Source organism: Melanerpes formicivorus, unplaced genomic scaffold (genome assembly GCF_026170545.1).
Source record: "Melanerpes formicivorus ecotype bairdi unplaced genomic scaffold, bMelFor1.0.p_v2 SCAF_83, whole genome shotgun sequence".
Taxonomy (NCBI): Eukaryota; Metazoa; Chordata; class Aves; order Piciformes; family Picidae; genus Melanerpes; species Melanerpes formicivorus.
Genome location: NW_027142435.1, coordinates 2,447,683 through 2,461,278, shown reverse-complemented (window position 1 = coordinate 2,461,278; position 13,596 = coordinate 2,447,683). Strand labels below are relative to the sequence as shown.

The following is a 13,596-nucleotide window of genomic DNA, read 5'->3' as shown; positions in this document are numbered from 1 at the left end:
ATCCTTTCAGGTTTTCTTTTGCTTCCACCCTAGGCAACCCCTCACCATGGGATGTACTCTAGAGAGGAGGAGCTCCTGAGGGAACGCAAGAGGCTCGGGGTCTTTGGGATCACATCTTACGACTTCCACAGTGAGAGTGGCCTCTTCCTCTTCCAGGCCAGCAACAGCCTCTTTCATTGTCGAGATGGGGGCAAGAATGGATTCATGGTGAGTCTGCCAGTGAGCTTACCAGTGTCACTCAATGGTTTGGGCTGGGGATGGCTCCACAGTCGGCTGGTTGTGGTCATCCCTCTCGTGCCACAGGGGCAATGTTGGCTCTTGTTCCCAGGGCTCTGCTCTCTCTGTGGCTGAGACCTTTTCAGTACAGAGCTGTTTGTGTGTTTTGTTGCTGTGTAGGTGTCTCCAATGAAGCCTCTGGAGATCAAAACTCAGTGCACAGGGCCAAGGATGGATCCCAAGATCTGCCCAGCTGACCCTGCCTTCTTCTCATTCATCAATAACAATGACCTCTGGGTAGCCAACATTGAGACAGGGGAGGAGAAGCGAATGACTTACTGCCATAAAGGTAACTGCTGGGGGCAAAAGCAAGCCCCTTCTGCCAGATGTGGGCTGGAAGGGCTCATGTCTTCATGATTTAGTCCCACCACACTGCTCCATGTCACAGAATAAGTTTGGTTGGAAAAGATCTTTAAGCTCATCCAGTCCAACCATTCTCTAACTCTGCCAGGGCTGGTGCTAAGCTGTGGCCCTCAGCACCACATCTCTGTGGCTTCTGAACACCTGCAGGGATGGGGATTCAGCCACCTCCCTGGGCAGCCTGTGCCAGGGGTTGAGAACCCTTTCAGTGAAGAAGTTTCTTCTAATGTCCAACCTAAACCTCCCCTGGTGTTGTTTCCTCTTGTCCTGTCACTTGTTCCTTGGGAGCAGAGACCAACCCCCACCTGCTTCCAACATCCCTTCAGGGAGCTGCAGAGAGCAATGAGGTCTCCCCTCAGCCTCCTCCTCTCCAGGCTGAACACCCCCAGCTCCCTCAGCTGCTCCTCCCCAGCCCTGTTCTCCAGACCCTTCCCCAGCTTTGTTGCCCTTCTCTGGACCTGCTGCAGCCCCTCGATGTCTTTCTTGTTGTGAGGACCCCAAAACTGGACCCAGCTCTTCCAAGTGCATTCTTCCTTTGGACCAGCTGTTTTTTTTTGCCAGGAGATTTAAATGCAGTCTCCTTTGTTCCTCTCCAGGCTTATCCAATGTCCTTGATGACCCCAAGTCTGCTGGGGTAGCCACTTTTGTCATTCAGGAGGAGTTTGATCGCTTCACAGGCTACTGGTGGTGTCCCACAGCTTCCACAGAAGGTCAGTCAGTGTTCTGCTTAGCAAATTCTGCTGCTGCCCCTGCTGTGAATGGTATTTTAGAGCAAGGGTCTGGGGGTTTGGTCTGTTCCTGGGGAGCTCACCTGGAGGAACAAGCCTCTGAGGGATTGGGCTTGAGCTCTGGGGAGTATTTGCAGGTGGTGCTGCCGCAGTGCTCAGGGCAAGTCAGGAGCAGCTGGCAACAGACTGCAGCAGAGGTGCTTGCTGTGTGTCCTAGGTGCAGAGGATTTAAAAACACTGAGGATCTTGTATGAGGAAGTGGATGAGTCAGAGGTGGAGATAATTCATGTTCCTTCACCTGCCTTGGAGGAGAGAAAAACAGACTCCTACCGATACCCCAGGACAGGTAAGCGAAATACCACAGGGCTGCTAATGCTGCTCTTGGCTCCTGCTGTGGGATTTGTGCTCTGAACTCTTGGATGAATCTGGGTACTCAGTGGGGTGTAGAATCATAGAACTCCAGCATCATTTTTGGTTGCTAAAGACCTTGAAGATCCTCCAGCCCAAGCATTCTCTAACGCTGCCAAGGCCGCTGCTGAGCCATGGCCCTCGGCACCGCAGTTAGGAGCTGGTTGTCAATGTTGAGACCTAATTGAGTCTCTGAGCCCCAAAGAAAGGAATGAGGTTTAAAATTCAGCTTCAATGAAAGGATTGCTGAGAAGATGGAATGTGTCTGGTGGAATGCATTTTGAATACCAGCTTTCCTCTCCCTCCTGAGAGCACACCGAGCCAACTGTGCAAGGCAGAAGCAAACTTCAGCCGTGCCCAGTGCAGCTCTTGTGATCACAGTGGTGTTTGCTCACAGCAGTTTGATGTTTGTACATTCACACAGAGCCATTTTAGCAGGAGCAGAGTCAGTTCTCCTCTGGAATCATAGAATCATTAGAGAATGGCTTAGGTTGGAAGGGACCTTAGGGATCAGATCATCCCCCACCGTGGGCCGGGACACCTCTCAACTAGACTCAGCTGCTCAGGGCCTCATCCAACCTGGGCTTGAGCACCTCCAGGGTGTTCCATCCACAGCCTCCCTGGGCAGCCTGTTCCAGAGTCTCACCACCCTCAGACTGAAGAACTTCCTAAGCTCCAGTCTAACCCTGGTCTCCCTCAGCTTCAAACCATTCCCCTTTCTCCTGTCTCTAGACACCCTCAGGAAAAGTCTCTCTGCAGCCTTCCTGTAGGATCCCTTCAGCTATTGGAAGGCAGCTTTAAGGTCCCCCCCCAAATCATCTCCTCTCCAGGCTGCACACCCCCAGCTCCTCAGCCTGTCCTCATAGCAGAGCTGCTCCAGCCCTTGGATCATCTTTGTGGTATCCTGAACTTGCTCCAGCAGCTCTGTGTCCTGCTGGGGACACCAGAACTGGCTGCAGTACCTGAGGCTGTGCATAACCATGGTGTTGAAGTTATTTTGCTGTATTTTCCCTCCCACAGGCAGCAAAAACCCCAAGATTACATTGAAGCTGGCAGAATTTAAGACAGACAGCAAGGGGAAGGTAAGTGCTGCCAACTCACAATGGGGTATTGCAGAGGGAGGGCTCACTGCTGCTGGAGCTCCTTAGAATTAAGACAAGGCCACTAAGAATTCCTGAATGGTGTTCCAGTAGGAATTCCTAGAGAGTGTCAGCCTTTGTTTCCAGCAGCTGGGTCTGTGATGTGTTTGTCCAAGAAACAGAAACACTTCCAAGTGCTGAGAAGTATTGTTCTGGTGGGCAGGCAGCTGGGAGCAGGGAGGGAGAGGTTGGGTTAGGCTGGTACTCCATGCTCAGTAGTAGAGCAGGAGGGCTGAAGCTCAATCTAATCCTGGGCATCAGTCCCTGGCTGTATCCTGTGTGGTGGCTGAATGCCAAAATCATTTTGCTTTGGAGCTTGCTTTTGGCTTTTTTTCCTCCCTCCCTCCCTGCCATTTGTAGGCAGATTTGCTTCTCCTGGCCTGCCTCTTGATGCCAGGAGTCAAACTTCCTTATTCTCCTGTTTCACTGAGCTCCCCTGGGAGGAGGGGGGAGATGTAGCTGCAGTCTGACTTGCTGTTGGACCTTTTTGCTGCAGATCCTGTGTGCCCAGGACAAGGAGCTGGTGCAACCTTTTGCTGCCTTGTTTCCCACCGTGGAGTACATCGCCCGTGCCGGATGGACCCGAGATGGCAAATAGTAACTAAGCTTTGCTTCCAAACTAAGGCTCCCCAGAGCTTTCCTGGCCACTGCAGGCCCTCAGCATGCTTTGCTTTTGTAGTCACAACCTGCTTTGAAAGCTGTGAGTGCCACAAAAGAAAAGGGGCACACGAGGATTTGACTTCCTCAGTGTTACGACGCCCTACAAGCAGGAATTGATCAGATGGAGGCCAGAGTGCCCAGCTGGGGGGGGGTCTAGTTCTCAGCCACCAAGTTGAGATGACATTGGGAGTTTTTTGGGAGTTGAGAAAGTTTAACACAAGCCCCACAGCTTCCTGCTGAAAAGGAGGATGTGCTGGGAGGAGTTTTATCATCCAGCCTGTGATCGATGCTAAATGTGTCAGGGGGAAGGGAGCAGTTTGTGGAGAAGGGGAAAGATTGCTCTGAGACCTGGCTGCTCCCACAGCTCACTTGCTGCATGTGCCAGCCACAGGCTCATGCTGGCCTTGCCTGAGGACTTCCAGACCCCACACCCATCTGACTGATTTCAGATGTTAAAGCTCTTGGTTTGTCCTCCTTGGTTTGTCCTCTTGTGGCCCCTCAGAAGCTTGCTTGACTATGAACCACCTTCCATGCAGATGGAGTCAGAGTGACTTAGCTCTCTTTTTGAGGACTGCATTCTGTAACTCATCATTAACTTTCTGCTCTGGAAACTAAATTCATACAGCTTTATGGAAGATAATCCCCACTGGTGCTGCTGCTGCTGTTCTGCACCACAGCTTATCTAAATGTGCTGAATACATCAGTCCCTGAAATCCACAGGCACTGAGGTGCTGAGCAGAGCCTAGCTCTTTGCAAACTCTGCCTTAATGATGAGGCTTCCCTTGCTGCACTTCCAGGCCTTGGGGTAGCCTCACTATGCTGTGGTGCCTTTGCCATCTGTCATGTTGAGAGACCTGCAGTGCAGCACTGCTTCAAATGACTCTCCTTGGAGAGGAGCAAGGCTGAGCCTGAAGTGGCTTCTTCACTCAGCACTTGTCTTTGGTCTGTGCTTTTCCCTGCTAGAGCAGCCTGGTCCAGCAGGAGGTGTCCCTGCCCATGGCAGGGGCTTCACAGGATGTTAGGGGTTGGAAGGGACCTCTGGAGATCTGTCAGAGCAGGACCTAGAATCTAGGTCACACAAGAACATAGCCAGAGAAGGAGACTCCACAACCTCTCTGGGCAGCCTGCTCCAGTGCTCTGTGACCCTTACAGTGAAGAAGTTCTTCCTCATGTTGAGGTGGAACCTCCTGTGCTGGAGTTTCCATCCACTGCCCCTTGTCCTGTCACAGGCAGCAGGTGAGCAGAGGCTGTCCCCTCCTCCCTGACACCCAGCCCTCAGACAGGGCTTTGTCACTGGGTGATCTTGAAGGTCCCTTCCAACCCAACCCAGCCTGTGATGAGGAAGCCACAAATGGCATCCCTGTCAGAGGGATCACTCCAGCTTGTTAGGAGCTTGCTGGGAAACAAATGGTGCTGCCTGCTGGAGAGGCTGCCCAAGGAAGAGTGATGTGCAGGAGACAGGGTTCTGCTAACAGTGCTCCCTTGGAATAGACACTGGCAAAGCTGTCAGACATCTTGTCTGAGCAATACCCTGGTGAAATCCCAGAGATGTCTGGCAATCCCTGCTTGCTGGCACAGCTTCCAGCAGATTAGAGAGCAGCAATGAGGAGAAGAGCTCTGCATTCAGATGCCTCAGTCCTGTCTGCCAGTGAAGGCTGGAGGGGGAGGGGGGGAGAGAGGAGAAAAACCACCCCAAAACACCAAAGGCTTGCATGCTCTGAGGGGTAGGGAGGGACACCTCTTCTGTGGTGCTGACATTCCCCTCCCACCCTCTCTCCCCAGTGCCTGGGCTATGTTCCTAGACAGACCTCAGCAGCGACTGCAGCTCATCCTCCTGCCCCCAGCGCTCTTCATCCCGGTCCCCGAGAGCGAGGAGCAGCGCGCTGAACTTGCCAAAGCCGTGCCAGAAAACGTCCAGCCATTTGTCATCTATGAAGAAACCACTGATGTGTGGATAAATGTAAGGGCCTCAGGGGCTGGGGGCCCTTCCTCCTTCCTCCTCCTCCTCCACCACCAGCTTGCTGTTGGCTGTGCCTGGCTCAGGCCGTGCTCCAGCAGATTGCTTTGCTGTTTGTTCAGCGGTGCCAGAGTCGGTGTTGCTTCAGGGAGGGTTGTTTAATCCATGGGAGGGATTTCACTTCCATGCACTCAGCACTGGAAGGGATAAGGGTTTCCTCCTCATGAGGGTGGTGAGAGACTGGCACAGCTTGCTCAGAGAGGTGGTGGAAGCTTTATCCCTGGAGGTGTTTGCAGCCAGGCTGGATGTGGCTCTGAGCACTAGTGTGAGGTGTCCCTGCCCATGGCAGGGGGCTTGGAACTGGCTGAGCCTTGAGGTCCCTTCCAACCCTGATGATTCTATGATTCCTGCCCCTTGAAGAGAAGAGGGAGCTGTTGAGGTGCAAGTGAGGGGGTGTGTGTTGGCAGACTGCTGTAGCAGGAGCTCCAGTGACAGTGTGGTGGCCTCTGCTATGGAGACAGACTCAGAGAGTTGGGGCTGTTCAGTCTGGAGAAGAGAAGGATCAGAGGAGACCTTCTTGTGGCCTTCCAGTATCTGCAGGGAGCTACAAGAAAGCTGGGGAGGGACTTCTGAGAGTGTCAGGGAGGGATAGGACTGGGGGGGATGGAGCAAAACTAGGAGTGGGGAGATTCAGATTGGCTGTGAGGAAGAAGTTGTTCCCCAGGAGGGTGGTGAGAGCCTGGCACAGGTTGCCCAGGGAGGTGGTGGAAGCCTCCTGCCTGGAGGTGTTTGCAGCCAGGCTGGATGTGGCTGTGAGCAACCTGCTGTGGTGTGAGGTGTCCCTGCCCATGGCAGGGGGTTGGAACTGGCTGAGCCTTGAGGTCCCTTCCAGCCCTGACAGTGCAGTGATTTTGTTTTCCTGCCATCTCCTTGCAGTTGGAATTGTTCACTTAATTCTTGCTGACATTCCTGGGGAGCACAGGCATGTTGGATGTGACACTGCCATTTGTTTGGGAGTGCTCTCCTGCAAGCTCAAATGGCTTCTTGAAGTGTGAGCAGCCTTAACCCCTGGGACCTGGTGTACTTTTTTTCGGGGGTAAAAGACAGAGAGAGGACAGGGAATAAAGTCCAGCCTCTAAGAAGTGAGAAAGGAGCCTGGAGCTGCCACCATGGCACTCCTAAGGTGCTGGATAGCAGCCACCTGGTGATGCTCTCATGGCTGAGATGTCCCTCTCAGAGGCAGGGCTGCTCTTGGTGCTGGCTGTGGGAAGCTCAGAGCCCCTTGGTGCTCTGTGAGCCCAGAGGCTGTGTGGGAGTGGGAAGCTGTGGGCTGGCTTTTCCCCATTCTCTCTTTGAAAGCCCAGCACTGGCTCCCTGGGGTCTGCACTGTCTCAGCACTCACCACTCATGGGTCCTTTGCCTTCTGTGCCAGGTTCATGACATCTTCTATCCTTTCATCCAACCGGAGGGGGAGGAGGAAGAGCTCTGCTTTATCCGAGCCAACGAGTGCAAAACAGGCTTCTGTCACCTCTACAGAGTCACAGCAGTCCTGAAGCCAGGCAGCCACAACTGGGTGCAGCCATATGTCCACACTGAGGGTAAGAGCTGTGCTTTGCTGCCCTTTCCCTCTCTGGAGGAGGAGTTCCCTTCTCCTGCAGAAGAGAAGACTTTGAGGAGACCTTAGAGCAGGCTTCCTGGATGTGAAGGGGGCCCTAGGAGAGGGACTTGCTACAAAGGGGTGATGGCTTCCAACTGGCAGAAGCTGGATTTAGATGAGACTTCAGGAAGACATCCTTCCCCAGGTGGGTGGTGGGGCACTGGAACAGGTTGCCCAGGGAAGCTGTGTGGAGTCTCCAAGCCTGGAAGTGTTGCAGGCCAGGTTGGATGGGACCTTGAGCAAGCTGGGCTGGTGGGAGGTGTCCCTGCCCATGGCAAGGGGGTTGGAACTGGGTGCTCTTGAAGGTCCCTTCCAACCCAACCCAGTCTGTGGTTCTCTGGTTTGCTGGTGCTGCCTCTGGGGGGAGGGCAGTGATTGATTCTCCTGTTGTTTTCTCCAGATGACTTCAAGTGCCCTATTAAAGAGGAGATTGCCTTGACTGGTGGGGAGTGGGAGGTGCTGGCCAGGCACGGATCGAAGGTAGGTTGTTGTTTTCCTCCGCTGGCAGGGCTGGGGCTGTGCTTTGTCTGCCCACACTCCTGGCCCACGCCCCCTGCTACGCCTGGGACCTGCTAGAACCACTTAAGCTTCATTTTGTTTCTCTTTTTATTGCTGCCTCTGTTTTCCCCAGAAGTGCTGTAGCCTGCTGCACACTGAACTGATTGCCTTTTTAATCAGGCTGCAGATTGCTCCTTAGCTAAATCCCCAGAGCAAGGCAGACCCATAAACCAAAAAGAAATAAAGAAATAAAGGACACAGAAGGCTGAGCTCCAGGAGCCAGCAAAGAGCTGGTGTGGGGAGAGGCTCAGGATTGCTGCAGCATTTTAACCCCAGTGAGCAGTTGTGAGCTGGGGGCAGGTCCCAGGGCTTTGGGTGAACTCTTGGCCTCCAGCTGATCCCCTCCAGAGGAGCCTTTGGGAGGAAGGCATTAGGGATTCCAGAGCAATTCAGGATGTGGAGAAGCTGAATCTTATTGGCTGCAAAAGAGCCAGAGAGGAACTTTTTGAAGCCTGGAGAAGCCCACTTCCATTGCTTGCTTTTTTTTTTTTCCCCTCTCCAGGAATTAACTCTGAGTCTGATCTTTTAATGCTCCCAGCTGACTCCTGTCAAAATAAAGACCTTGTGTGCTCACTTCCAATTAATCTGAGTTTTTCACTTCTCACTTGCTAAAGGGCCCTGCAGCTCCACACATTTTGGGCACTGTTGCTTTGCCTCAGCCTGCAGTTAACCTGCTGTCCCCTCCCCATGTGGGTTCTCACTGTACAGGCTGTTGATTTTGGCCCCAGCTCTTCCCTGCATGTGTTGTGGCTAAAATTGTGTTAGCAGCAATTACTGTGATGCATTTGGTGCTCCACAGGGCTCTGCCTGGTTTCTCTGCCCAATTGAGTTGGATTTTCTTTTGTCCCTTTCTTGTTCCCTGTGCTGTCCACATTGGTCCTCAAACTGTGGCTTAGCCAGAAATAGCATCTGGAGAGTGGAAGGTGGAAAACAGTTCAGTTCCTGTTGCTGGATCAATGCAGTGTTCAAAAGCTGTAGGCTCCTAGCCCTGGTTGGCCCAGGTGGGGTTTGGGAGCAGCCTTATCTGGGCAGGACAAGTCCATTGTGGGGTGGCTTGGGTGCTGTTAGAGCTCTCAGGCTGAGCCTTGCACAGGTGAGGTTGTTCTCAGGGTTGCTGGAAAGAATAGAGAATCCCCAAAATTCAGCACAGTGAGGGTTGGAAAGGGACCTCTGGACATCACCCACCCCCAGCAGCCTGCCCAGCAGGGCACCCCCAGCAGCCTGCCCAGCAGGGCACCCCCAGCAGCCTGCCCAGCAGGGCACCCCCAGCAGCCTGCCCAGCAGGGCACCCCCAGCAGCCTGCCCAGCAGGGCACCCCCAGCAGCCTGCCCAGCAGGGCACCCCCAGCAGCCTGCCCAGCAGGGCACCCCCAGCAGCCTGCCCAGCAGCCTGCCCAGCAGCCTGCCCAGCAGCCTGCCCAGCAGCCTGCCCAGCAGCCTGCCCAGCAGCCTGCCCAGCAGCCTGCCCAGCAGCCTGCCCAGCAGCCTGCCCAGCAGCCTGCCCAGCAGCCTGCCCAGCAGCACAGTGTCCAGGGGGGGTTGGAAGCTCTGCAGAGAAGGAGACTCCACAACCTCTCTGGGCAGCCTGCTGCAGGCCTCCAGCAGCCTCACACCAAAGGAGTTTCTCCTCCTATTCAGATGGAGCCTCCTGGGCTCCACTTTGTGCCCACTACCCCTTGTGCTGTCCCTGGGCACCACTGAGCAGAGCCTGGCCCCAGCCTCTTGCCCCCCACAGCTCCTTTAGCTCTTGCTGAGCATTGCTCAGCTCCCCTCTGGGGCTGCTCTTCTGCAGGCTCTCAGCCCCAGGGCTCTCAGCCTTTGCTCCTCCCAGAGCTGCTCCAGGCCCCTCAGCAGCTCTGCAGCCTCTGCTGGACCCTCCCCAGCAGTTCCCTGTCTCCCTTGAGCTGAATCTATGAACAGCTTCACCCTTACAGCCTCTCCATGAAGGGGCCACATTTAAGCACAGAATCTTCCTAGCTTCACCTGAGAGCCCAGCTTCTAATGCTCATTTAGCAGATCCTTTGAGTCTCTCAGTGGCCACCTCTCATGAGCTCCTGGGCCATGTGCAGTTCCCTGTCCCTGCTGTGTGTGTGTTCTCTGGCCTCTCCCATTAGCAGTGGTCCCCAGAGGTACCTCCCAGTCTGTTGTGGGCTGTTGGTGCTTAAAGCTGCCTCTGCCTGGGGACAGACTGAAGTGGCAGAAGAGCAGCAGTTGTCCTCCTCCTGTTTCTCAGCCCTCTCTTCTCCTCACAGATCTGGGTCAATGAGGCCACCAAGCTGGTGTATTTCCAAGGCACCAAGGACACCCCCCTGGAGCACCACCTCTACGTGGTGAGCTATGAGGCTCCCGGCGAAATCGTGCGCCTCACCACCCCAGGCTTCTCCCACAGCTGCTCCATGAGCCAGGTTGGTTGGTTCTTGGCCACAGGATGCCCTCCTCTGCCCAGCTGACAGAGATCCAGACTGGGAGTGGCAATGAATCGTGGCCAGGGATGAGTCCTGAGGGCTTCTTTTGTCTCAGTCGTTTGGGGCCCCCAGCACTGGAAGGGTCTGGAGGGGCTGGAAGGTGTCCAGAGCAGGGCCACGAGGAGGAGCAGAGGGCTGGAGCTGCTCTGCTGTGAGCACAGACTGAGGGAGTTGGGGCTGTGCAGCCTGGAGAGGAGAAGGATCAGAGGAGACCATTTTGTGGCCTTCCAGTATCTGCAGGGGGCTCCAAGAAAGCTGGGGAGGGACTTCTGAGGGTGTCAGGGAGGGATAGGACTGGGGGGATGGAGCAAAACTAGGAGTGGGGAGATTCAGATTGGATGTGAGGAAGGAGTTCTTCCCCATGAGGGTGGTGAGAGCTGTAGAAAGCAATGAGGTTTCTCCTCAGCCTTCTCTTCTCCAGGCTGGATTGTTAGCAGGAAATTCTTCCCTATGAGGGTGGTGAGAGACTGGCACAGGTTGCCCAGGGAGGTGGTGGAAGCCTCATCCCTGGAGGTGTTTGCAGCCAGGCTGGATGTGGCTGTGAGCAGCCTGCTGTGGTGTGAGGTGTCCCTGCCCAGGGCAGGGGGCTTGGAGCTGGCTGAGCCTTGAGGTCCCTTCCAGCCCTGACACTTCTGTGATTCTGTGATGAGGGAGCTGAGAAGTGCACAGGGGAGATCAGATGTGGGATTGGGGGTCAGGCCTGGTCCTCCTGACTCTGCTCTCTTGCCCCCTGCAGAACTTTGACATGTTCATCAGCCACTACAGCAGTGTCAGCACTCCACCTTGTGTGCATGTCTACAAGCTCAGCGGCTCTGACGATGACCCTCTCCACAAGCAGCCCAGGTTCTGGGCCAGCATGATGGAGGCAGCCAGTAAGTCCTGGAGCCCCTTGGCAATGCTTGCTTCCCTCTCTGGATGCCTTCCCACCGTGCTGGTGGAGAGGGAAGTGGCCTGAGTCACTCCCTTCCAAGGGAGAACGGTTGTGTTGTGTGGCAGGGGAGGGACCTCCAGTGGGAGGCTCATCCAGGAGATGGCCTCTGGGCCTTCAGGGTGTCACTGTGTCATGTCTGGAGAGCAAGCACTGCTCCAGGGGGCAGCTTTACAGGGCTGTGGCTTGAGGTGTTTCTTGATTTCTCTGAAGAGGGAAGGGACCAGAATCTGGGGTGCAGTGGCTGCTTCCTTTAGAGCTTTAGATACAGCTCACAGCAGCAGCTGAACCCTTCCTGCACATTTGCTGACCCCATCCCTGTCCTGAACCTTCCACATCTTGCTGTTGGGGCCCAGAGTGCCTCATCTAACACCCAGCTGATGATCCATAGATTGCTTTGGGTTGGAAGGGACCTTGAACCAACCCCCTGCCATGGGCAGGGACACCTCCCACTAGCCCAGGTTGAGCTCTTCACTCCATGCATTGTACATTGCCCTGTGCAGGCAGGCAGAGGCTGAATGCTTTCAGATTGGTGTGGTTGGCATGGGAGGAGCCCAGCCTAAGGTCAGGTTTGACCAGGATGAGCTCATTGAGGTGGGGTAGGAAGCAGAGGCTGCACTGCCAGGGTCTGCCTGCACCTCCCTCCTGCAGGCTGCACTGCCAGGGTCTGCCTGCACCTCCCTCCTGCACTGCCAGGGTCTGCCTGCACCTCCCTCCTGCACTGCCAGGGTCTGCCTGCACCTCCCTCCTGCACTGCCAGGGTCTGCCTGCACCTCCCTCCTGCACTGCCAGGGTCTGCCTGCACCTCCCTCCTGCACTGCCAGGGTCTGCCTGCACCTCCCTCCTGCACTGCCAGGGTCTGCCTGCACCTCCCTCCTGCACTGCCAGGGTCTGCCTGCACCTCCCTCCTGCACTGCCAGGGTCTGCCTGCACCTCCCTCCTGCAGGCTGCACTCCAGGGTCTGCCTGCTCCTCCTCCTGCAGGCTGCACTCCAGGGTCTGTCTGCTCCTCCTCCTGCAGGTTGTCCCCCGGATTATGTCCCACCTGAGATCTTCCACTTCCACACTCAGTCAGACGTGGAGCTCTATGGCATGGTCTACAAACCTCATGATGTCCAGCCTGGGAAGAAGCATCCCACGGTGCTCTTTGTGTATGGAGGCCCTCAGGTAACAACCCAGATGAAACTGGCTGCTGCCAGGTGTGGGACTGCTGCCCAGGGCAGAGCTCTGGCTGGCTTGGTCACGCAGCAGGACTCACACTTGGGTAGCAGCAAGCTCTGAACCTCTGCTCTGACCTCTGCTTCAAACCTCAGATGATTTTTGCAGCATTTAGTCTGATCTGCCTGGCTCTGATAGCTCCATTAGTGGCTGCTGTCCAGCTGAAGATGCTTCACAGTAGGACAAGCAGCAGAAGGTATCAGAAGGCAGCTGCTCAGCTCTGATACCTTTCTTCCCTCCTCCTGCAGGTGCAGCTGGTGAACAACTCCTTCAAGGGAATCAAGTACTTGAGGCTGAACACCTTGGCATCCCTGGGCTATGCTGTGGTGGTGATTGATGGAAGGGGATCCTGCCAGAGAGGCCTCAAATTCGAAGGGGCCCTGAAGAACCAGATGGTAACCTGCTCCTTTGGCTGAGGAAGCTCTGGTGTCTAAGGCTCTGTGTTCTCTCCTCTCTTGAGTGCTGCTCTTTTTTTCTGCCTCTAGATTTAGAGAGCTGCTAACCTGAGCTTCCCTGTTGCCTTTCCAGGGTCAGGTGGAGATAGAGGACCAGGTGGAAGGTTTACATTATGTAGCAGAAAAATACGGGTTCATCGACTTGAGTCGGGTAGCCATCCACGGCTGGTCCTACGGGGGGTTCCTCTCCCTCATGGGCCTCATCTGCAAGCCCAACGTCTTCAAGGTGAGTCTGGCCATGGAGCTGCACCTCAGGACACTTGGTTCTCTCAGCTTTGGTTGGCTGCTCTGGGGTTTTGTTTTCAGCTTGATGTTTGTGATGCTTGGGGGGAAAAGCTCTCGGCCCTGCCTGCAGCGGCTGGTGAGGCTCTGGGTTGGGCTCCCAGATTGTACCTGGGTGAGGATGAATGAGGATGGAGTTGTTGCCCCAGGGGCTCAGTGGAGGACTGAGCCTAATCCCTTTCTCAAGTCCTCAGCAGAGTTTCTGGATAATTCCACATGTCCTTGAAAAGAGGAAGCCTGTAGTGCTGGTATGGAGTCATAGAATCATTCATGCTGGAAAAGACCTTTAAGGTCCCTGAGCCCAGCCATTAACCCAGCCCCACCGAGGCTGGTGCTAAACCATGGCCCTCAGCACCACATCTGCATGGCTTGTAAATCCCTCCAGGGATGGGGGCTCCACCTGGGCAGCCTGTTTCAGGGCTTAGACAACCTTCTTGGGGAAGAAACTCCTCATGTCCAGCCTAAACCTCTCCTGGGGCAACCTGGGACTGTTTCCTCTTGTCCTCT

General features: G+C 55.1%; 1 protein-coding gene across 5 annotated transcripts in view; it reads left to right on the top strand.

The window, feature by feature from the left end:
- Positions 1 to 13,596, top strand: part of DPP9 (dipeptidyl peptidase 9) — a 30,834-nt gene that overhangs the window by 13,675 nt on the left and 3,563 nt on the right. For 3 of the 5 annotated variants that reach the window (XM_068165030.1, XM_068165026.1, XM_068165027.1), the window contains 14 exons: positions 34 to 207; positions 397 to 565; positions 1,233 to 1,346; positions 1,582 to 1,710; positions 2,793 to 2,854; positions 3,408 to 3,508; positions 5,354 to 5,531; positions 6,961 to 7,126; positions 7,586 to 7,665; positions 9,995 to 10,147; positions 10,944 to 11,079; positions 12,156 to 12,301; positions 12,601 to 12,747; positions 12,881 to 13,033. In XM_068165030.1, the coding sequence (XP_068021131.1) occupies positions 34 to 207; positions 397 to 565; positions 1,233 to 1,346; positions 1,582 to 1,710; positions 2,793 to 2,854; positions 3,408 to 3,508; positions 5,354 to 5,531; positions 6,961 to 7,126; positions 7,586 to 7,665; positions 9,995 to 10,147; positions 10,944 to 11,079; positions 12,156 to 12,301; positions 12,601 to 12,747; positions 12,881 to 13,033 (1,908 nt within the window). Of the gene's footprint in view, positions 1 to 33; positions 208 to 396; positions 566 to 1,232; positions 1,347 to 1,581; positions 1,711 to 2,792; positions 2,855 to 3,407; positions 3,509 to 5,353; positions 5,532 to 6,960; positions 7,127 to 7,585; positions 7,666 to 8,245; positions 8,310 to 9,994; positions 10,148 to 10,943; positions 11,080 to 12,155; positions 12,302 to 12,600; positions 12,748 to 12,880; positions 13,034 to 13,596 lie in introns of those variants that run through there. The other 2 variants (XM_068165029.1, XM_068165031.1) reach the window with 2 other exon arrangements.